Source organism: Sturnus vulgaris, chromosome 3 (assembly GCF_052056855.1).
Source record: "Sturnus vulgaris isolate bStuVul1 chromosome 3, bStuVul1.hap1, whole genome shotgun sequence".
Lineage (NCBI taxonomy): Eukaryota > Metazoa > Chordata > Aves > Passeriformes > Sturnidae > Sturnus > Sturnus vulgaris.
The window spans coordinates 13,964,136-13,989,613 of record NC_142245.1 but is presented as its reverse complement, the minus strand read 5'-3'; the positions used below and the strand labels follow the sequence as shown (position 1 = coordinate 13,989,613).

Sequence of the window (25,478 nt, the reverse complement as noted above, 5' to 3'; positions counted from 1 at the left end):
CAAGTTAAAAAGCATGTAAGTGATCAGATCAGAGAATTCTTAGGCATTAATGAGACTTTTAGCCAAGTGGAAGGAATAACTCTTAAAATAAAAATTTTCATGGAATGTCAGATGTTTCTACTATCCTATTATAGAAAATAAGGTGCAAGAAAGCAAATCAGACTTTCTCCGGAGGTTCACACCCCTTCTTTGAGAAGTGGCAACTGGTGATGTGTGCAATATTAATTATCCACAAATATGAAGCTAAAAAGGTTAATTTCAATTCATTATGATTCAAAAACTTCAAACACCACATTATTTCCCTATTTGCCAATAGATATTATTCTATTTTAAATACTACACACATCTTCCCCATCTACCAATGGGTCTTGCAGGTGCTCCAGCAGAGAGCAAAGCCTGCAGGGCAGATTATAAAGAACAAAAATCCTCAGTTGATTTCACTGGCACCATCAGGATTATCTTATCTCAATAATTAACATAATTAATTGCAAGAGTACGTGCCTGTAATGCACCTATGTAGAAGATGCTGCTGTTGTATTCACAGGATTTTTTTGGTTGGCACTTCAAGAATAACCATAACCTCAGATTGGAAAAGAGACACTGCAGCTGCAATTTATTCATTACCTGCCTCTAATGAAATGGGAGTATTTACAACTCCAAGAATGTGAAGTAAATTATTAAGGAGTTGAGGCTGTTTGTTATTGCTTGGGGTTAGGGAACTTGTAGTGCATTACATGAGTGATAACCACAGCTGGGTGACAGTTTTTGTGCTGGTGAGCAAAGATTTCTGTCTTAATTTCAAGAAACCATGCAAAAATAAAACCTAAATTAGTTATCAAATCTAACAATTCAATTCTTTCCCTATGCTGACCTAAGACACTAGAGCACAAACACCCGAAATTCCTCATATTCTAATGAAAGAGAAGTTGTCTTATATTGCAGTGAGAACACATTCTGCTTCCTCCCAGGAAGGTTGATGATCTCTATTTTGAGAGATCATCAAACATCTGCATCTTTATTCCTCTTCCTTCCACATGGTAATTAAAACTGGCAGACAGACATAATCCTCAGGTTTACTTCATTTTATTCAGTTCAGTTAATGAAAAGGATATTTTTCAAGTACCTATCACTTTCATATCAGAGAAGGAAATTTTGCAAAGTATCTTCATTACTCAAGGCTTCAAGAAACAATGATTAAAAATATTGCACGTTTAGGACCCTGAGTCCTGCTAACAAGGAACATGCCTTCTAAGCTTCTAAGTCATCAGGCTAATTTGGAAAAAGACAGCCTGAGCCCAAAGTCACAATTTGTGGCCATTAAAGGTTAGGAAAGCTCATAGGTTATTCTAAGAGCAAGTGCAGGTCTCCCCCATGGTAAGGACATGCACTTCCCATGCCAACTGGCAGGACAGAAGCTCAGCATCCTACCAAATCCTACTTGGCCCCCATTCACATCCTGCCTCTTCCATCAGACCTTGAGCAGCTCTCCATGACAACAACAGGCAGTGCCCAGCAGGACTGATTAAGGACCAGGCAGAAAGCTCATTTATAAATTGTGAGTGAATTTACAGCCCAGATACTGCAGAAAGGCATTTTTCCTCTCTTAACAGAACTGTGCTGTGTTTACTGAAAATATTCAGAGCAGGCCTCTTTCCCAGTAGACACAGAGGCACAGCTCCTCTGGAGTTAATGGAGCTGGACTGATCGACACCAGTGGAGAAGCCAGCTCAGGATTTGACTGGTTTAATACTAAGTAGATTTCATTCAGACTCTAATTTCAGCACTCTGCACCCTCCCTCAGGCACTCATTTGATATCCTACATGGCTAATTTGTACTCAACATAAAATATGCATGTTTGCTGTTGTCTCCAGAACTAAAATATTCAGCCTGCCCGTGCATGCCAAAGTCAGTTTCCCCTGTACACTTCAGAGTCATAAGAATGTGCTGTAACAGGCATACCTGTGCATTTGGGAATGCACCTGAAAAATTAGAAATACATTTTCAACTGCTTACTGAGTCTCTAATTGCAGGCCCTGATGTGTTTACTCCCCATGCAATTGCACAGCAATTAAAAGAACCGTTTGCACACCTACAAATTCTGAATTTTAGCACATTTGTATTTCAAGAATTCAAATCCCACAGGAACACAGCAAGAAAACTTCTTGCCTAAAGTATTTTTTTCTAGCATGAGGAATAAGGACTCAAGAAAGGCAAATTCAAGAATGGAAGGCCTGTGCCTGAAAGGAAAAGGGAAAAAAGTGGAAAGGTGGAAAAGCATGTGGAAAAAATCTCTGCCAGCTCCTCCTCAGGAGCAGCAGTGGAGCCAGAGAAACACTGCAGTTTCAAACTGCTTCATGTTTATCCTGACAGAGTCAGAGGTCCAGATACTAATGGGACATGTGGCTCACAATTAAATGAAGAGCAGCCCCAGCAATCTCATCAGTGCAAAGGAGCACCAGAAAATACTTCTTAGTTTATAGACGGAGCTATCACCTGGTTGGGAGTTGATTCAAGTCTTTTGCTCTTTGCAAAACTTTGTGCAATCTCACTTCATGATGTGAGGTTTTTATATTACCAAGAGAAGAAAAATATTGGCAGATAGTGAGATATACACTCTCAGATTTTAAGCTGTATAACAGAGATATACATCCTGATATCTTTTATGACAACTAGGCTAGGGAAAGTATATCAAACCACTGTTATGGACTTAAACTCAGCAAAGACTTTGCACTGCAAGGTACCAGAATATCTCAGCAAGTCAGTCATATTAATATTAATATGTTCTGCTCCATATTCAGGCCATAGCCTACATAATGTTCACTGTTAAGCAGGCTGGCGGAAAGAGCCATCCAGTCTTGTCGAGTATGATCTATATTTTTTTAAAAAACAAATATTCTATGACTAATTTCTCTCTACTGAAATAGCATAATGATGAAAGCTGTGCTTTAATTCCTCTGCAGTTATAACTCTAGCTATAGCCTAGAGTTTAAAGTAGTCTTTACCAACTATCACAAGCTCTACTGAGCATAGACCTTCCATCAGCAAAGATTTCATGTGAAGTTGAATTTTAAGTACTAGAAGTAGATTTGCTTGGCAAATTGAAGTCTTACTAGGCATTCAACAACTGTTCACACACAGCCTGGAACATAAAAATTCAGCTGATGAAACCAATATCTTGACAGAGAAAAAAAGAGTATGAGCACACAACTGTAACCGATTTTTTTCCAGAGAGAATTCAGAGACGGCAAGTAAAGGAATCACCTACAAGCTAAAACCAAAAGAAATAGGTAGGATTTAGATTTGTTTCAAAAACAGTGCAGACTAACAAGGCACCACCTCTGTGTGAACCCAGGCTGCTCTGGGTCTGATTCAGGGAATGGCAGAACAAAAAACATTTTAATCATTCATCAAAAAACAAAAACAACCTAATGCTAGATTTTCCAGTTTTGTCTTTAGGTAATGTTTCCTACAATGCTTATGGGATTTTTCCAAATTCAGAGCAACTTTTGCTTCTCAGAAGCAAAATTTTGCAACAAATTTGGTAATCTTTGGTGAAGTAAAGGGCTTCACTAACAAAACAAAAAAAAAAATCTTTCTGCTTTTGTGAGCCTATATAATTTCTGATATAGGCCCCAAACTTCTTGGTTCAGTTGAAATAATTAACAGTGGCAAAGTTTTATTTTCACATGACAAATGTGGATGACGAGGCTGATCCACTTTATTCAACCTCACAGATGAACGCACTAGGTTGAGCATTAGATCTGATTTCAATGTAACCATGAAGCCAAAGAAGTTAAACCCTGCTTAAAAGAAATAAGGTAGGCCCAGGTTTACAAACCAGAATTTGAGGGTTTCTGTAGTTAGCTTTAACAGCACAGACATAGATTGAATTTAGAAGGCCAAAATATCTTTTACAGAGATATGTACTACAGCACAAAAAAAGAAAAATCTTCCCAAACGTAATGATTTCCAGAAAAATCAAACATGCCAAAATAATACAGATCTTGTGCCTAAGTGAGGCGTGCACTGCAAAACCCTTAATATGACAGTAAAATACCTTTCTCAATCATGCTACAAAGTCTCAGGCTTATTGCCATGGAATGAGATGCTCCAAGAACATAAACAGGTTTACCTCTACATTTCTAGAATTCCTCAACTGTCTTGTCTTACTTATATTTTACTTTCTCTGTGAAAAAATGCATGTTCATTTGTTTCTTAAACTAACCCTCACTTTGATGCCTAAGGAAGACAACATAAACAAGTCAAAGTAACATCTCTGAAAACACCATCCACTAAAGTTCTGTGCAGTTAAAATAAGGCAGATATTTCAAGGCATGGTCTCAGTACACAGCCCTTCAGGCAAGATTGATTTTCTCAGCAGCTTTCTTTTAATATAAATAAATGTCCAGCACCATTGCCAGAAGATGAAAAATTCAGGCTGCTTGAGCTGGTTTGGGATGGGAATAATGCACTGCATGGAAAAGAAGCCTTCTGCAAGAACTCCCAACAGCAGCAATAGCTGGTTTATAGTAACATAAGGCAGTCGTTTGCCTTATGGACATTATGTGAGCCAGTGATTTTTGCTGCTTTTTAAATAAGATCTGAAGAAGATCTCATTCTTGTTTAAAAAATTTATACTCTCTGCCTGTTGCGTTCCCTAGATACATTGTAAATGGTACATCCCGTGACCCCTGCTGTGCCCTGTATCTTGGTCCCTCTCCCCTCCTGGCCACACAGAGCTGGCTGGGATCCAATTTCTCCCCGCCCCCCCTTTCCAGACCCTAGAAAAGGTCAGGACCCGCTGACCTCGCTCTCTTTCCCGCATTTTTCCCCCCACTCTTTTCCCGCATCTCTTTTTTCCCCAGATCTCTTATCCCGCTCTTTCTTTTTCCCCCCTTTTTTCTCTTCCCCCGTTCTCTTTTCCCCCCCCACGCTTTTACCCTGTTCTTCCCCCTCTTTTCTCTCTCTTCCCCCGCTCTTTTCCCTTCCCTTTTCACTCACTACCCACGAGAAATAAACCTGTAACTTTATCAGGGGAAAGAGCCTCTTTTGATATCTTATCTACGTCTTTGTGGCTAAGGCCCAGAGGAATATCATCCCAACACCTGAGCTAGACCGGTGGAAGGTGAAAGACTCTGTATAGGCCGGGAAGAAGCCGTAACATCTGCCCACAGCTGAAATTATGTATTTTCGCAGAAAATTTTTAAAAATAATCCATTCATGTACCTGAAAGTGTTCAGATGAGGGAACAAAAAGCTTTCCCTGGAATACCATAGGAAGAACTAGAGTACTTCTCATTCTGCTCTATAAACAAGCACCTGCTTTACACCACCTTTGCATCAGCAAAACAACCAAGCATCTTTTCCACTATCCCAGACATGAACTGCGAGTAGATGGAGAATGATGCCAAATTGACAGGAATCTAGAAGTGGCCAAGAGTCCTCAGAGATGAACCATGGTGCATTGTGGAGTCTGACCTGAAGCAAAGACCTGTCAGTGTTTTGGATTTTTACACAGGCAGATAGAGAAACCCACTATCCATAATAGATATCTCTGTCTGCCTTCTAAAACTGAACTCATGCTCTTCATGCACGAAAAATAACTGTGTTTCACACTGGCTGTGTTGGTGACCTCCATAAGACTTTTAATCAAACCTTCCATATAACTGGGGCTTCAGAGATTATTTTATTTCTTCTCAAGAAAGAGCAAGACAGCTCTTGTTTCAATTAATATTTCAACTCCCAGAACGTTGTAAAATCAAAAAATGAAAGAGGTCCCTGCAATTTCAAAAAATGAACTCAGTAATTAAAATAAAGATTAAAAAATATAATGGCATCCTTATGTGGGCATAGCAGTATAAATACACCTCAAGATACCGTGGCAACACTTGCTCTTTTATTATTAAATAAAGTATCTTGCAGGCTCATAAAATGCCAGTCAAGGCAGACATATTTTGGGCTTAATTCCTCTGCTGTTCCTCTTCTCTTGAGCTTGTCTTACTGAGACACTAGAGGTCAGCCTCCCAAAGAAAACTAACCACTGCTCAGCTTTAAATCCACGAGGAATTGTGGCACTTGGAATTTAATGCATTCAAAAGCAGCACTGGAGATGCAGCCATCATCGTGCAGAATCGTGCATTATTGTGAGTTAGAAGGAACCCACAAAGATCGTGGTCCTGCACAAGATCAGCCTCAAGAATTACATGATGGGCCTGAGAGAGTTGTCCAAATGTTCATTGGACTCTGGCAGGCTTGGTGCTGTGACCACCTCCCTTTCCCCCACAAAGAGCAGAACAATGCTTTGGTTTCTTTGCTTTTTACATTTAGCACTGTTGGGTTTACCAAGAAATCATAATTCATGAACAACCTGATGACCTTTCTGGTGAAAATGGATTAATTTGAGCATAAGGGGAGAGCAGTCCATGTCATGTACCTCAACTTTAGCTCTTTACACTGTCCCTCAGAACAGGCACGTATCCAAGCCTGTACATTACATTGGATGCATAGGCAACTACACAGATTGAAAATTGGTGCAAGGCACCAGTGGAAGTTCAGTGTGGGGTCACTGTGTGGTTGGTGTCTGCAGCACTCACCCTGTGAGGACAGAAAGCACAGAGCCAAGCCCTTCACAGCACTGTGGGTGGATGAGAAAAACAGGCATAAATGGAAACAGGAAGGGATACACCTGGGCACAAGGAAAAGTTTTATTGCCTTGGGGCAGTCAACTAGGGACAGAGGTTGCCCAGAGAAATGTAGCCTCCACTAGTAGACATTTTTAAGGTCCAAATCAATAATTCTCTGAGTAGCCTGACTTCTCTGACCAGCTGATCTTGCTTTTAGCTTTAATTTGGAGTAAAGAACTCCTGAAGTCCCTTTTTACCTGAATGGCTTTCAGTCTTTTCATTTCAGGATAGGCTGTTTAAAAAGTCTGTGAAGGATGTTCCTTTTTAATCTTTAAGATTAGCCATGAAATTACATATAGTTTCCCAAATAAAGGGCGCAAAAACTAGATCTCAGTTTCAGTCCTTACTTTATCATTACTCTGTAACACAATCACTCCTATTTCAGGATGAAAGGCTTTGCACAAAGGCAAAACCTTCTGAGATAGCAGTGACCTGTCCTTCTCATCCCAGAATACAGCCACAAGCACTATAAGGTGGCAGAAGTCACTTCAGCTCAACAGGAGTTCAAGAATCCACAGCAGCACTGCACAAGCTATCAGGACAGGAGTTGAGGCAAAGCAATAAGACCATTAGAAATCAATCAGCACAGTATTATGGCAACTACCAGAAGAGAACTGCTGACACTCAAGTTGGGAAATCTCTGTTGTGACAAGGTCACCAGGTGTCACACAGCTAATGCAGGGGAAGGACAGCCATGCTAAACCTTGGGATCCTCACTGCCTCCTACCCCCTACTAACCAGGCTCACTTTTCTTTTGCTCATTCTAGTGGAATCATGGTCTGGGGCGTTTCCTTTGTTTGCTTCTTTTGCTAAACAGCCTTTTCATCTCCAACCATTCCCTTCTCTCTCCTTCTCCAACCATTCATCTTTTCCATGGCTGTTTTTATACTCAATTAGCTCTCCTTTCTCTCTAGGCGGGCACCATTGCACTCCTTTAACCATAACCACTCCCAAATCTGTCACCTCCAGCTCTTGCAGAGCTAATGACCAGCAGGGACCACGGGAAGCTGCAGGTGACATCTCACATCTCCTGTGTGTTGGAGAGATGAGCAGCAGGTCTGCAGGCAGCAGTATGACAGAGCATGCACATCCTGCATGCCAGAGAGCCATCAGAGCAGCTCCAGGTTTGTGACTGCTTCCCAGCATAAGGTCTGCATTTTTAATTTCATGACTCGATGAAAATAAAGTTGGAAGAGAGACAAAAATAGGGATAAGGCTAGATGGAACTATTTTCAGGAGCTGCATACATCTAAATTAGGACGTGAGAAAAAGGATGGAGAATGGGTGAACGATATTTTATCCTCAAATGGCAGTAGGCATCATCACTGCAACTTCTAGCCAAAAGTAATGGCTTGCATAATGTGTTTCTGTCCTCTATACATCAGTGGGGGGAAAAAATCAACGCAAATTTGTTGCAGATACAGCAACATACATCACCTAAAGAATTACCAGTTGTTTTATAAGGAATCTGTATTTTTAAAAAGGCAGAAAATCTTTGGGCTTGTTGGAGTTTTTTTCCCTCCTTTTTAGTGCTTTCTTCCCTCATTTTACAAAAGCTTATTATTTAAACTAGGCATTTGGGATCTGTATTGGGGAAAATGAAATATATTGGGAAAATGAAAGCACAGCTTCAGTCAGGCTGAAGTTCCTGAAATCCTCTACCAAGCTGGATCTTACCGAACCTGTCTGTCACACGGGACAAAAGCAGCATAACGGTCTCAGGTAAAAAATTGCCTCCATAACCAGTTCCAGCACACACAGTAGGAACATCTAAGAAGGAAGGCTAAGAAACAGCTGTGGAAGTAGAGGGAAAGGAAGACAGAAAAGAGCTACAAAGGACACTTCCTCACTTTCTCCCTCCCTGCATAATTTAAGCCATGTCTTTATGAAACACAGTGAAGGTCTAATTATGTTAGCTTGCAATGAACACTTAAGTGCAATTAGCCACAGTTTCAAGCTGGAGGGAACAATTATTTTTATTGCTGCTAATTAACGTACAGGATGCAGTGTAAGATTATTTTTCCCTAATTCTAACAAAGCAGCCTCAGCCACTTCATTACTTTCCTCTTTTTATATGGCAGGTTTCAGCCCTGCCTTCTCTGCTGTTCATCCCACTTATTTTTTTCTGCTTTCATTAATTCTTTGGAGTTTTCCAGCTGTGCAATTTCTGTCCATGTCATAAATACAGCAAAGCATTAAAGTATTTAAGCGTTTTCTTAAGGTGTGTAGTCCCACTAAATTCAATTAATTCCTCAGAGCTGGATTACAAAGAATTTCATTTCAGCAGATCTTTCTGTAAATTTGTATTTTTAATTTTTTTCAATTCTTTTTTTTTTTTTTTCATTTTTACCCTCAGGCATGTAAAAGAAAAAAAAAAAGTTCTCCTTTTTTTTTTTTTTTTTTTTTAATCTTCAAATTATTTGTGATCTGCCATCCTCCAGTTCTTCCTTCTGCTGTGTTCTGACAGTCAAGGACTGGGACTAGGGAGTCAGGTCCAGCTTCCCAACTTTGATGACTTCTTGGTAACATTCCAAAACAATCTCCTATATGATCATCCTGCTGGATGCTATCACCTCCTTATTCCTCTTTGTCTCTGAGGTTGAGTAGGACTGTTTCTAATTCTTGGGAAAATTGATATGAATTTGGCTACCACATAATTCCCTACAGCTGTATTATTATAACAGAAAATTACAGCCTTTTACTAAACCCAGCACATTCTGAGCACTCAGAATACAGGCAGCTCTACTCAGCACATTTCAGCTTGCCAATCCTTTCAAAAAGACAAAATTTGCATTTAAAATTGGCCTTTCCTGATTTGTGGCATAATGGTAGGCCACAATGGGGGAAAGCTTGCAGTCCTCTTGTATTTCATCAAGATTGGATAAACAGAAAGATTACATTGTCCAGAGAGTATTTGTGAGAAATACTAAAATCCACTGAAGCAGTCATAACTCAGACTTGCTACTTTTGCAAGACAAAAGGAGCCCTGGATTTTTCAGAATATATGCCACAGTCTCATATGTTACTCTGTTGTTCAATTCAATTAATGAAACAACACCAAAAAATAGGAACAATGTAAACCTCGATGTCTCAATAATGAGACTCTAATAATTACAGAGTGGAGGGCATTATTTTACCTTACATTTTCATCTGAAGCACCTGATATAGGCCATTACTGTTAGATATGGACACCAGAGAAAATGAACCACAAGGTCAATCCACATGATTCCCAATGTCTCTTCCTAGTCACTGCCCTGTCCTCATCTGATACAGCTCCTAGGAGACATCAGGGTCAGAGAAAATATTCCTCAGAGATGGTTCAGTTCACTCAGTCCAAGAACAACCTACAGGCCTACCTAAGGAGTGCATTTATTTCCAGAGAGTAGGACCCACCACTTTACAGCCATCCATATTTCAGGACAGACAAAAAGCCCTCCTGTGAAAACCAGCTCTATAATTCTCCCCACAGATTAAATCTCATCTTATTGTGGGTTTGTCACATAAAGTATCATGATGTAGCTTAATGTAAGACACAAATTTAATATTTTGAGTTTGTTTCCTGCTGCATCTCCTACCTTGGCTTACACTTGTTTGGAGCATATTTTCAAACAAGTTTCCCCACGCTACTGATAGTAGTGAATAAAAAAGCTGCCAAGATCCTGAGAAGAGGTATTTGACATCCTCCATGGCAATATGCAGTGCTCACAGCACTCAGGCTGTTACCAGGTGGGATATTTTAACTTGAAAGTGACATACAGCATCTCATCTTCTCTTAAAGCAGGGAAGGGAGAGAAGGAACACCATGTTCTGTGAGCATTTTGTGACATCCCTGATTTATGTAAGACAGAAGTTAATGAGAAAAAGGATATGCAGATTCCCCTCATGGAGTCCCAAGCAGCTGCTGTGATATGTCCGTCTTCTTATAGTGCTTTAAAGAAAAACAAAACAACACTAGTAACCGAAGATGCCATTGGACTTCCCTGCAGCCTCTCAATTTTGTGACCTTTTCCTTGACAGGGGGTAAAGAAATAATGCATACTGTGAGGGCCAGACCTATTTCAAGGAAAGAGACCTTTTCTGAGAATTCTTTTTTCTGTGGATAATTCAGAAACCAGAATCTGTGTATTAAGGTCACCAAATCAATCCAAATCACCAAATGAAAGAAAATTAAATTATAAGCCATTCTGCTCCAAGTCCTGAAGTGCAATGCAGCGCTCCTTGCCCTCAAAGTATTAACACCAACATGCACAAAACAACACAAGCAGAAAGACACTTTATACTCTGGCTGTCTGCCTGAGTCTTACTGTGCTGAAATACACCTCACAAAACCATGTATTTACCACTCTCATCCTGAAGGAAGGATAAGTCCTCCCCTATTTTGCCACTTCATGCTGCTGAGGGAAGCCGCTAGCAATTCCTGGGAGAAAGTCCTTCTGCACAGGTACTGTGGTACTTCCACATGGGTACCTCATCCTGCAAGGTACAAGGAATTTCCCCGGGATCTGGAACAAGTTGTTCCTGGCTTCAGCAGTCGCAAGACACAATTGTTTCTGTTTATTGGTATGGCTTGGCAGTGTACACCTTCAAAAAGCTTTGAAACTTTTTTCTGAAATGATCAGAACTTTCTCCTCACACCCAGTGAGTGTGTGGCTGGGATTTAGGCGCTGTGAAGTTTGAGCACTGTATTTTAACAGAGAACATGGTTTGCTGTTGAACAAATGCCTCATTTTGGCATTCCCATGCTGTGTCTTTATACCCTCATCTCTTCTAGTTAGGCTGAAAGACCCAGCTGAAAGCTGAGCTAAATGAATCACACTTTCCAGGGTAAATTGGTGTTGAAAGATTCCCAGTTGCCAGTAGGAAGGCTGGAAGTTGAGCACCAGTGATGGGAATGACTGTGACCCAAGTTCTCCCAGATAATTTTGAGCCTCACTCACATTTTAAGCTTTCCTATTCCCCACCAGCTTTTGTAGATAATTATAAGGCCTTGTTAAAACCACAACATTTTTTTTACACTGCTAATCCATAAAATACTAAAAGTAGTAATAAAATATTGAAAATTTTTAAAAGTGCTTAACACAAAGAACCTAGTATGTAGTTAATTTAACAATGTCCTTCTAAGTTCCCCTGGTAACACATGACTGAAATTTAACCCAAAAAATATTTTTAGTCTTTATTAAGGAAATGTCCCTTGCCCTTCACCACAGGATTAGTAAAACTCATCCGTCTCCTCAGGATCTTACAGCTCTCTCAGATACAAAGGCCTTTTAACTTGCCAGGGTAGTGAAAAATCTAAGCTTTTTCCCCTAGCAAATGGCCTAAATAATTCTGTTCTGTAAGCTATGAAAGCCTAACAGTCTCTCTTGATTTCATCTGGTCACAACTTTAAAGTGTCTGAAACGTTAACAAATAAGAATTTTCAGATTTCCACACACAAGAGATAAGACAATAAGAGCAACGTTTAAGTGTGTGTCTAAAGAAGGCATCTAATTATTTTTGAAACAACGGATGTTTTTCTCGATGAGAATTTCTGGTTGTGCCCTTCCTCTGAGGAGTTATACAGGACAGCAAAAGAAATCCAAATCTTTTCTTTCTGGGATAATCATGCTGTAATAACGGTGGAGAAGGATTGGTTAAAACTAAGGGGAGGTAACTCATTTTAGAATGTTGATGTCTTCAAATTGCCTTAAACCAAGACCCACAACCATTCCTCAGGCCTACCTCCTTCAGATGCGTTTTCTCCTCCCAAGGAAGACAGAACACATCACACACAGCCACATTTCATTGGCCTTTCACATCCTCCAAGGTCAGAAAATCCTCCAAGACTTAAGGCAAAATCATACACCTCAGTTAAGAAAAAAATTTAATCCAAGATACTGAAAATGTCTATTTCCATTTATCTATTGATAAACATAGTAATAATTAAGAGGGGTAGGATACAGATATTTTGTTTCAGCCATTATTAGAGTGAAATGTACAGTGGTTATTCTGTTTCCAAGGACTAGTGATTGGGCTACAGACTAAGTTGTCAGACTGCCAGCTTCATTGGCACCTTACTGGAATGGTGCTTTTTAGAGACTAAAAAGCTAAATTTACTACTAAATCGACAGATTCCTGCTAAACTACAACAGCAAGGAACGCAGCACAAATCCTCAATGAATCGGATTTGACTCGAGTCACAGGGCTGGCAGCCTCTGTCTCTCAAGCCACCTTTCAGCAGATCAGCAAACAGGCAATGACGGAGCCCAGCAGCATCCCAGCTCTCCTGTGCCAGAAGGTAAGGAGCAGCAAGAGGGAAATGAGGCTGTGAAAACCTGCCAGGCCAACCTTAGGCACAAGAAATTCAGTTCAGCCTCATATGCTTGGCATCAAGGACGTCTTGTTACTCAATAAATCAGAAACAGCTGCTCACTCCTGATCATGTCCTCCCCACTTACATGTCCAGCAGCTGGTTATCTTCTCCCTATCTCAGAAGCAAGCAAACTCATCCTGCATCTTACAAAGGGATCTTAAATCCTACTGAATGAAGCATTAAATCTTATTTATCCTTACTCTGTAACTGTCAGAGGGCTTCCCCCACATGATGGTCAGTCAGGACCATCTTTATTGATAAAGTCCTGAGAAAACTTTTCCCTTCAATCTATCATCCTTGCAGGTGTTATCAGATAAGAGGATGATGTTAGTTAATTGTTGCAAATTGCAGACAAAGTCAGTCTGTACTGACACACTGCATTTGAATTCAGTTGGCCAAGACAGGCTTCCCAGAAGTGGCTCCAGGCTCTTTGGGATGGATCTGCCTACCGTGGAGAGAAGAGCACTGCATCAGCACTGGTGTAGAGCAGCATTGCCCTCAAGACAGCAGAAGGAGCCACACTGAACCTTCCAGCTAATGAGTGATTTTCACCTAAGTACTGCAGAGTTTCCCAAGGCTGTACTGTCTTCACCACCTTCACCAATCCACATCAGTGTTCAGTGCAGCAGGCACATCTTTGCCTCTTTGGGTTTTCAGACTGACCCCAGAAGGGACGGGAAGAATGTTACAGCACTAAACTTGGCTTAGTCTGGGGCCATTTCTGCTCAGCTCTCCTGCTGCCCATCACATGCAAATGACAAATGTAGAGTGCACCTGCATGGTCACCACGCAGCACCACACAGGGCTTGGAGGCTGCTTACCATTACTCTTACCATTGCTGAGGTCAGTCTTGTGAGTTTGCCTTCCTCTGATTTCAGAAAATGCTGAGGCATCATCCGGTCAGACTGCTTGGAATAACTCGGAAGACCTTGGCTGTGGTGGGGTAGGGAATTCTGGAACAAACTGCTCTGCTGGCAGAACTCTGGAGACAGCAACTTCTGATGGAAGGCAGGTTCTGAAGAACATGATCATAAAAACTAAACTTCCTTCAGGCAAGCTTCAGAAGAGGCCCTTTGCCTCTTAGCTCTAAACGGAGAGATTAATTTCACTTCTGATTGAAGACTGATGTTATGCTTTAACAGCCAGTGATCTCCGAGCAAAATAAAAACTGATTAGAAATCAAGAGCTGGGAACTGGCTTGAAGTTAATGAAGTCAATTTATCATAGATCCTGTTACAAGTAAAAATAACAGAGTGTGTCTCATGAAAGTCTGGGATAATGATTTCTCTGGCCCCAGTCAGCGCTTCTAGAGAGAACAGCAAAATTAGTGAGCAAGGAAATGAAATGTACACAGTGATTTATATGCAGCCCTAGGTAATATCAGTGAAATTAGTGAAATTATCTCCAGGTATTATTTCTGCTCCTTAGGTAAATTATTTGAAATAAATTTCAGGCAAAACCTAATTTTTATATTAACTAAAAGAGGCCTGAGTGAGAATGCATTTCCAGGGATGTAAACTTGTGTGGGAAAAAATAAAATAAAATAAAATAAAATAAAATAAAATAAAATAAAATAAAATAAAATAAAATAAAATAAAATAAAATAAAATAAAATAAAATAAAATAAATAATTGCAAAGAGAGATTAAGATATCGTGATGGAAATGGTCTAAAGAACATAACAGTTTTCATCATTAAGGATTTGTTAGAGAATTAACTAGATCATTAACTCAATATGTTAAAGTGCCTGAAAGAGACAGTGTAATAATGAAGGAAATAAATCATGAAAAATAAAATGCAAATATTGTATTTATAGAAATCACAAAAACCTAAGGGCCTCTAAGTCAGACAAGTGGCTTGCAAATGCCATTAAAAAAGTGGTTCTAGCTCTTTTCACTTCCAGGTGGAAGCAGTTGTGAGCGGAGTGTGATCAGTCCATGCAGAGTAGTGGAGAAAATTGGGAGTGGGATGCATCAGCTGAGTTAACTCCTTTCCATTTTCCCATCCCAACATTTTTTTCCTTTATCCTCATCCAGCCAACTCTGCCAAATAACCATCCTGCACAAGTTTTCTTTCCAAGGCATGTAAGAATAAACTCATCTACTCAAATATCAGTAGCATATCTTCAGCTGTGTGTACAACTGAACATCCTGCATCCAGTTGCTGTATTAATGAAGAATTATTATATTTCATAAGAAATGTCCTAAACTTCACATCTCAAAACTGCTGCTCTATTAAACACAGGAGTGTCCTCCAAGTCCTTGAATGCATCTTGAAAAATATATTCTTTAAGAACTAGAAAAGCATACTTAGGGGTTTTGACATTCACAGAGATGCTGAACATGGACTTAGGTCTTGTCTTAACCATCTCTGAGAAATTCCTTGGTTTCAAGCACCAATCACAGTAAATAGCAGAGAATAAAAGTCAAATACTGTGCATGCAAAGGAGCTGACATCACAGGTGAGCAGAATAATGCAGGTTCCATGTGCTGTGGGAGAAGTGAGCAAGAACTGCATTGACAGAACACCTCCTGATTTCACACTGTATTGTTTCCAACTGGTAACAGGTACAGCAGCAGTGATGGGAAAGCAACACCTTTGGGAGATGCAAACAAAATTAAGGAACTGAAGGGGAAGTCAGACCTTGCTGCTTATTTTGCCCCCGCTCTTGCTGTACCACATGCTGCTTCTTCCTGACATGACATTACCACCAGAAAGCAAGTGGCTGAAAGATCCAGTGAATGTTTTAGGAAAAGGAACCCAGTATAGCCAATGACAGAGTTAAACCAGCAGGTGACTCACAGCTCTCCATTTTTTATAGAAGGGTCCGTCCACAGGAGAGGGCTCTGACACAAAAAAGGCTCAGAAAAAGGGGAGGAGATGGTACTTGCACAGTTTATACTACAGCATAAAGGCAGGACTATGCTGTTTTTTTAGAGTTTAAAGTGGGTTAGAAAATAAAAGGTCTTTTTTTTCTTTTTTTTTTTTTTTAACCATCCAGAAACTTTGCTGAACAAAGACTTTAGGATTGCATTTCAAAGTCATTGCATTTGCTGATCCTCCTGTATCCACCACTGTGGTTAAAGGCTCCTGCTAATACTTACACAGCTCCATACCAATGCTAATTCTGCTTCAATAGTGTCTTGCACCAGCAATCAGTTTTCTATCCTTCATTCTCTCACTCCCTGTTCCTATATCTTCCCTTTCCTTCCTTGTGGTCCTGGACTGTGCTTCCTGCACTGAGGCATCTTTTCTGAGGCCTATCGCAGATCACCTCTTGCCACAGACAACCCATATTAATATTCTTCTCCCATGACCCCTTTGGAAAGAATTACCAATTTTGGAGAGTCTTGTGTTATCCAGCTTCCGTCTCACACAACTGCATCATTGTCTTTGGAAGTACCCTTTCCATATCCCTCAGCCTTCCCTTTCTGTCATATATCAGCCTTTTTTTAAAGGCCTCAAAACACTTCTAGTCCCTATCTCATACTAAAATAGCTATTACAAATCTATGTATCTATAAATACAGACAACATGTGAAAGAAACCACATTGCCACAAGTTTATTCTCCTTTTTTTGTGGGACAAACAATCACTCTGGCACCATTTGCAGCATTGGGGATCTAATTTCCAAGTCAGAAAGAATCCAATTTAACACTGTAAGAATATGGAATATGCAGTGATTCTGCAGAATTTCAGCTTTGAGCTGCAGATTGGGCAGAATCACCAATATCCAATGTCATTTGCTGGAAGTGTGGGGCAACTCAAGCATGGCCCATCTGTAATTATAAAGCTTGTCCTGTCAGGGAGAAGAAGAACATTTGATACACACACCACTACCCCCTCTTACAAAAATTACCCCCTATTCATCCATGAATGAAATGGGAATTTTGCCTCAGTGCCCAGTTCAGGCGCCATGAAGTGCCTCCTATCTCTCTATCAGGGAGAGTACATCCTTCAGGCCATGCTCCATCTACCTGTAAAAACAGGCTCTCACTTGTGCAGTGCTTCAGCTGAACTTCCACTATCAGTGTGTGGCTCTACCATAAGGGAATAAATACCTAATAATTGTTTCTCTTCTCTCTGTCTAGAGCAAAGATTTCAGTTCAGTCGCATGGTGGAAAAGCGTGGACAGCAAGACACCACAGATCTATTACAAATAGATAAAATTCTCCAGATTACAGCTAGTAAATTCCCTTCTACAGCGTGGAAGGTTATCTCCTAGAAAATTTTCATAACCATACAGATATCAACATATCCCAGCACACAAGTTTATTGTGCTAAAGGACCAATTCCCATAACCATCCTGGCAGTGCTCATTTATCAAGGCACTGTGAAATTATTCTCAGTGACTTCAGATCCACACCCTTAGGACTCCTAATTTAAAATATTTACCAGTGTGAGATTTTTTGGACCTTTTTTCAAATGACAAAAGCTTGTTTGGAGCATCTCTAGGTAAGTGATTATTCAGGTTAAGAGTCCTTTATGTGGAACTAGGTTATCATCATAAGTCACCAAAATAGCAGCATTCCAGAGGAGTAAGAGCTAAAAAAGATCAAAGTTTGGACTTTTAAGAGCAGACAATTCTCAGCTTTTAATTCTTGATATGACTCATTACCAGAAAAGCTGAAATGAGGGAAATCATGTCCTCTCTGAACATACCTTGTGCCCAGTGTCCAGGATTTTGAACCATCTGTAAGGATGCAGCACAGATAACACCCAAATGATCATAAAATCCTTCCTCCACAGAAGCACATTGCCACCATCAACATGAGAAGAAAAGTGTTTCTGAGAAAAGACAGAAGAATAGAGAGTTTAACAAAGAGAATATCGACGGACTACCATCTCCAAAGAAATAGATGCTAGATGTCTTGCATTTCACATAAATAGGACAGAAATAGTAACTGGTGTAAAGGAACCAGGGAGAGATTTTAAGATACCCTCACAGTAATAGGCAGAGATTCTTACTCCAACATTTCAGGTTTTGATAGTATGAACACTGTTTGTCTCTCCACATCAAAACACACATTTTTGAATTTCTGACCTTCTTCAAGCCATTTACAGTGTGGTTGAACAACAGCTCTAACCAAGACCTAGATGCACAGCCCCACACTTTCGCCCTTCAGAATTTTCCCAACTGGTCAGGAGATCCTCTGGCCACACAAACTGATATTACATCCAGTGCTTCCAAAGGAAACTTCCACTTGTGCTCCCAAACCCATCTCTGGCACAGATTAAAGCCTGAACAGCTGTTCAGCAGCTCTGAACATAACAAGAGAATGAATTGGTTGAAAACTTGGTGTTATTCTACTCCTAAAGACAAGCACAGAGCAGGGCGTTTCATCATTCCTTGCACACAGGATCCCAGGGCATCTACAGCAGGGGCCATTCCCATGAGAAACTGCAGTTCAGAGGAGATGGGGGCCAGGAAGAACAACTCAGCCAAGCTTTATCCCTTCTGAGCACATGAAAAATCTTTTATCACCTCTACCTGTAAGCAAAAACACAGTTAATGTCTATTTCTTTGTTTCTTTGATATTAACCCAAGAAATGAAAGGCCTGTTGTGCCTCCTGTTTTGCTTTTCGAGATGTGCTGGTTCATTTGGTAATGCTAAAGGCTGACAAGGGCTCCTAAATAAAGATGTTTTTCCCTTTGATAGAAAGATACTTCCATCGGAGCACCATTATTCTCTAAAGACATTTGTGGTCATGGGACCTTTTTTATCAGTATAAAAATACAAGTTGCAAAGATTTCATTTGAGATACTAAACCCTCCCTCTCATGTCTTTACTAATTTCAACCAATAATAGTATAGTAAAACAGTATAATAGGATAATAAAAAGACAAGCACATGTACTGTGAAATGAAGCAGAGAAATAGCTCAGAAAGGACTCACCAGATTTTCATTTGACCTTCAAGATTGTTGTAAAATATGGAATAAAAGGTTTGTATGTTCCGTACATCACATTTTAACAGTTCATTTTAAAAATCTCAAATGAAATAGTATGCCCTGTGATATAGGCTCTGGTTCACAAGAGACAGAATTATAAACAGATCAGCAAGTCTAAGTTTTATCTAGACATAAAAAGCTGCCACGTCTTCATACAAGCAGACAGCTAAAAGCTGACAAAGTCAGTTTAAAACAAAAGCCAACTCCTAACTATAGGCTAGAAGTTCCTGTCATCCCCACTCCCCAGCTAGAAAGTGTGATTGTACTTTAACCTATTCATTCAAAGTTGTCCAGTTTATCTCATTCCAATTTTGTAACTAGTGATTATTTATTGTTATTTTTGCTGAATATTTGTTGCTGTTTCATTTTTTAGTAAACTGTGTTTTTTTCACTTTAATCTTTTCATATTTGTTTCTCTTTATTGGTAGAAAGGAATTGGTTAAAACCAAGGCAAGGTGACTGATTCAGAGTGTACTCCTTAAATTGTCTTAAACCAAGACATTTGCCTTCTAAATACATGTAATATAACTGCTTTCAAAATATAACCACCAGCAATAAGCTGAGAGAAACTGCTCCAGGACCAAATCATTTGTCTTGACATCAAAAGTCTGCATACACAAGCGTGTATTCCAAAGTTCTCATTTTTCAGTTAGCTGACCATTTTATTTTGCCATTGGGTTCACTCTCTCTCCCCCTCTTCTTTCTTCCTTTTTACCCCAGCCCTGAGCATCCTGGATCCCAATCCCCACCAGCAGCACCATTCTCCATGTAGATATTCATCTTCCTCCTGTTTGCTATTCATTAGCAACACACAGAGCTGTGCCTTTCAACTTCTAAGTTTCAGTGGTTTTATTTTTTAAAGCTGTGTTTTGTGAAACACAGAGTCTGGAGTGAAAAGGATTCATCATAGTCATCATTATTCCACATTTATCTACAGTGAACTATCTTTCTCATCTATTATGCTTTAAATGATCTAAAGCCTCCTATCTGCTGTGTTCCTCTTCATTACCTGCTGTTCCTGTCTCATCCATATCTTACCAGCACTGTCTTTGTTCTCCTTCTTTCATTCTCTGAGCCACATGGCAGTGCTGCTCGCCACAATCAAGAGGTTCACAGTGAGGAGTCACACAAATTATTTCTTAAGTGTGATGAGGATCACAAAAACTGATTTTATGCTGCACATTTGGATACTGTTGTTATTCAAACTGAAGTAATCACCCCAGCTAGTCCCTTACCTTCTAATTTTTTCTCAAAAACACTCAGAAAACAATACTGCTAGACTATAAATAATGTTAGAGACTTTTATCCATCCCCACCATCATCTTTCACCTCCATGTTTACTGCTAAATACACTTGACTTTGTGACTCTTTTTTATTTCACATGTTGCATAGCAGACATGCATTCAATTGATACGCATTTTTCCATAGGCCTGACATCATCTATTAGCAGTGGCTGATTTACCATTGTCACACTTTTTTTAGCCTTTTAGAAGATGTTGCATAAACTGCATTCTTAGACAGCATTCAGCAAAGTAATTGCTGGGGGAAGTGACTGAACTAATCAAGTCACGCTCCATGAATTTCTGCCATTTCGTAGCAAGGACTGCATGCAGCTGATCAGTCATCAGGTAGCTACAGGTGACTTTTAGGCACCAAATAGAGCCAACCTGCCTCCCAACAGTTCTGGAGAACAGGAATTTCTACCTCAGGATGTTCCTACAGGGATGGAAAGATTTCAGTGCTCCCTTTCTAATTTTGTGTAGAGCTGTGGATGAAATATATGTGTGAAATACAGCCCACCCTACAAGAGGAAAAGCATCAAGAATATAGAAGACTATAGGAAGCCCTGTCCTCGACAAAAAAAACCTCAGCATTTTACTGCCTGTAATACTGGCTTCAGAGTCCATTGCTCCCATTCAGTCATATGCAAGAGACATGAATATTTTTAATACAGCAAACAGAGACCAATGCTGGCTGTTCACATTGCCAGGGAAAGATGCAGCCTAGATATTATTCCATCTGCATTTGGCAGACTGGACGGTTTGCTTTCTTTTTTTACCTGCCTTTATGTTTTTCACTCTCTGCAGTTCATGATTTCTGAATGTTTCTGAAAATGTAATGCCAGTGACATCAAGACAGTCTTAATGTCTCATAAAAACCAGAATGATTGTGCTTGAAGAAATTTTCTTGCCCACTGGGAATTAGTTCAGCTGACTGAAATGAAGAATTCTGGGCCCAGTCCTACCTTGCACCCAACCTTACCAATGTTTGCCAGGCAGGTGAAACACTCCCACTAGCGTGACCAGACAGCATTGGTCGCCTTTTGCTTTGGGATTACATATGGTGACTTCAGCACAGTTTCCTTGGAAAATCCTCTAGAACTTGTATGGAAATCTGCTTGCTGTCTGCTTTGGTTTTACTGGGAAGAGAGTCAGCACGAAGGGCAGAAGTGACGCAGCCGCATATTCACTGCAGAGCTACTGCAGACAAGTAATGGGGATTGCTGGAATCAGCTGGGTAATGGGATTTACTTAAACCATTCCCACCTTAAAGTTCACGAGGGCAAAAACTGGAGAGAAATTTGAATAACAAGCTGAAATGACCCAGAGAAGTGGAAGAGATGACATTTTTTCTCTCTTCTTTGAAAATTCATAGGCAATTAATGGAAGGGAGGTGTTAAAAACCATAAACTGTTCCATAAAATCAAAAACAATACAAAAGATAGAGATTTGTTCCTTAGATGACTTGAGGATTTCTCAGTTGGAGCTGTTTTTTCTCAAAGGGAAAAGGGTGGATGGTTTTAGTTGTTGGGGTTTTTTTGAGTATTGTTATTAAGCGAGAGAGATTGGCACATATGAGAGTAAATTAGATTGGAAAAGCTTCTCTGAGCATCTTTTGTTGTCCCACTTTTAAGGTTACAACCAAAGGTTGCCATGAGTTTATCTTAAAGGACATTTTATCACTTTAGTCTGTTTGTCTCTATCTAACTGGCCTGAATCCAGCCTGGCTCCTTTAAGTCTAGCTGTATAACTCCATTCAGAGAAAAAAATTATTTATATATAGCAACTCTCATGCAATTTCCCAAGCACTTTTCTTACCCTTCAAAATTTTCTACTACTTTTAACTGCACTTCCATAACTGTCAGTGGATCTACTTTAACATTTCCTACTTGAAGAGACTTCTTACCTTAATGTCAGTACAAGAAATGGAAAGGAATAAAATTTCTTTTTCTTCTCTCAGACAATGTAAGGGGTTGGGTTGGGGATTTTTTTGGTCTTTTCTTTGGTTTGGTTTGGTTTGGGGCTTTTTTTGGTTGGTTGGTTGGTTGGTTGGTTGGTTGGTTGGTTGGTTGGTTGGTTGGTGGGTTTTTGTTTGGAGGTGATCAAACACAGGAACAGTTGTCCAAGAGATGTTTTAGATCCTCCATATGTGTTGCTGCTTGAAACTAAGATTTTTTTCAAAATGTATTCACCTTAAGGAGTCAGATCTCTTGAATATGTAACAGCACAGCCCTGTGGGGATGGAGGCTCAGTATCTGTAGATTTAACAGCATGAACTCTCCCTGTGCACATCTCACACGCTGCACATCAGAGGTAATAAATAAAGACTTGCTGACTTTAGTACCTTTTGTTCATCTAAGAATCCATAAAGAATATCTGGAGCAATATTTTATCTCAGCATTCACCTCTGACTAGACTTTCTTGGTTTACTGCAGGAATTCCTCTATAGGCATTTTTCCTGTTGGACAGCATGTTGTCAGGTGAGGGTTCTCTGAGGACAAACCTCAGTGCTTAAGGTTTCTGAGTAACAATGATATTAAAAATTATCTCCCCCCAGATTCTCAGCTACTTTTATAGACATTAATTAACCATGTCATGCAAGCTTCCTTTGACTTAACAAGAAAGGAAGAAAACACAATATACAAGGAGCAATTTCAACAAAGGGCTAGAAGTATGAGGAAAAAACTGGAGCATCTATCTACCACACAAGAAGAGGTTGAGAGAGCCAAGAGTGGTCAGTCTGGAGGAGAGGAAAGCGGGCTCTTGTCAGTGGTGTTCAGTGACAGGACAAGACCTAAAATCACGAATCAGCTTTTTACAGTGATCTGTCAGGCAGTGGAGCAGGTTGCCTAGAGATACTGTGGAATCTCCTTCCTCAGAGATACTGAAGGCAAAATAAAAAGAAAAAAAATCTATATGACAACATATAGTAAGCAACAAGATCAAACCCAGTTTTAGCTGCCTGTAACGAAAGTGTAATCCCACTTGCAAAGAAATGTGCAGGGAAGCAGGACAAACAATCCTAAACTATCAGAAACTGTCCATGATAATTCATTCCCGTACTTTAGTTTTACATTTTACCTCTCCTCCTGTGGGATCCATTCAAGGATGAGGCAACTTGACAGAGCTAAAACTGTGATTTTACTGAGTATTTTTTCACTGTCTGCATCAATGTGTTGTCTGAAGAAGGCTGAGCTAAATGCCTGCAAATTAGATTGAGGGGGACAGGAGAAGCAATGTAGCATTTTATAGCCAGTAATTAATGAGTCACTCAGCTTGCAGACAAACATTTTGAATACTGATTGCAGCAGCCATCATTCCTCCACCCATCATTTACACCAGCAGCAGTGTGACAGCAGCACGAGCTCTGCAATCCCCCAAAGCCTGAGCTCACAACCTTGCTGAGTCACCTTACAGCTGCTGGAGAGAGAAAAAGAGTTAAAGGGCTCAGCAGGAAGGGATATGAAGGGTTCCCCTTAGGCATATTAATTGTTTGAACAGGACATCAAGATTATTCCAAATGATTACAGTAACCCACAGTAGAGCTGCTCTTTGTCCTTCATTTCCAGGTCAGTTCTGAGGGGCCTGATTCAACATGAAACAAATATTTTGTCTGCTGGCAAGAAGAGTTCAGATCCATAGAGAGTAATTTTTGGCTTTATCTTTTTCCCTATAATCAGTGCTACTTCTGTTCTTAATTTACACACAGAACCTGACACAGGAAGGGAGTCTGATGTGGTTCAGAAGCAGACTTGGTCTGAAGCAGGAGACAAGCACTTGTTTATAATGTTTTAATATCAAGGAGCTGTTTTCCTCCAGGGTAACATTTCACTGCTCACCCTCCTTCCTCCCTGCCACCTTGCAGGAAATCTCTGCTCATAGTAATGTCACAAACATTTGGTTGTCACCACGGGGGTGTGCTGCACTAACCACCTAATGACAAATTATGCCATTAATATGTAATGGTTAGCACTCCCATACAGAAGCTCCATCGTCTCTACAAAGCTCTCCAAGGCCATTTCCCTGCAAGGTGAGAAGTCTCATGTGCTTTACAGGAAGCTCAAATGTTCTTTAGCACCTGTTTGAAAGACATCTTATTTGACTGTTTTTTTAAAAATGCCAGGTGTTGTGAGAAAGCCATAGGCTTGTTGTACAGAACACACCTTTTCAAAGTCTCCTGTCCTGATGTTCACAAGGATGTAAACATTTCTCATGACAATTAAAAATGATGTCTTACTTGTCTGGTTGACCACTCATCTCTTACCTGAATTACCTACTTCATTAGGTGGAATTACTGCTGATCTGCTCAAGCATGACACCCACTGACGGCTCAACACAAAATGCTGATGTCTGGGTGAAGTGTGACCTAAACTTATTACATCTTAAGGTGTAGCTGCCCTGCTGTTTCTCCACTTTTAATTAAAAATGGACTTTTGCAGTGATTTTACATTAGCAACAGATGAGGGCGAAATTACTTCTCATACCTAGAAGACCTAACACTGCAGATAGAGAAATGGGCTTGCATTAATCCTGGGCACTTGCCTGTTAACAGTGCTCCATATCATGGTAGTGAACAAGGTGACAGCATCAGCCATGGGGAGGCAAGAAGTGAGGGTTAAATTAAATGAACAAAAGCCCAAGCAATTAGATTTTTAGACAGGTACTGGTATATTTGAAACCCAAAGAATACACGTGCAAAACTATAAATAGCATGTTACCCCACTTTTAATCACAAGTCTCATGACGCTTTGTGTCTTTCTTTGAGGTCTGTTATCAGCAAATCTCACTTTTTTTTTTAATTGGGTTTTTAAACCTCATTGTGGAGTAAAGGGTAAAATTTCAAATTAACCACTTGTTATGAAATAGTTTTTGGGGAAAAGCAAAAAAGCCACAGCATATGTATTGATTTTTAAGCTAGTCCTGCAATTTGGGAAAGCCTGAGGTTGGCAGTAGCATACTAATATTGAGGCAATCTGTTTGGTTTCCTTTATTACTCTTCTGGGAGAGGCAAGCAGACCAGGGTTAGAGCTTGCATTTACCTATTGAATAGACATTCTCACACTTTGTGCCCAAAAGCAACACTCCTCTTGGACAGGAAGAATTTTTGGCAGCCCAAAACTCCTCCTAAACTTGAAAAAAATGTTCTAGTTTATAGTACTGCTTCCCTCATCTGCCTTTAATGGAACAGAATAAAATTGCGCAAATTTATTGTAGG

The 25,478-nt window shown here is 40.0% G+C and overlaps 1 protein-coding gene across 3 annotated transcripts in view; it reads right to left on the bottom strand.

The window, feature by feature from the left end:
* Nucleotides 1-14,703, bottom strand: part of LOC148224185 (uncharacterized) — a 161,560-nt gene extending 146,857 nt beyond the window's left edge. For 2 of the 3 annotated variants that reach the window (XM_088160999.1, XM_088160997.1), the window contains exon 1: nt 13,857-14,703. In XM_088160999.1, the coding sequence (XP_088017125.1) occupies nt 13,857-13,931 (75 nt within the window). In that variant the 5' untranslated portion in view covers nt 13,932-14,703. The remainder of the gene's footprint in view (nt 1-13,856) is intronic. The other variant, XM_088160998.1, reaches the window with a different exon arrangement.
* Nucleotides 14,704-25,478: the final 10,775 nt, after the last annotated feature.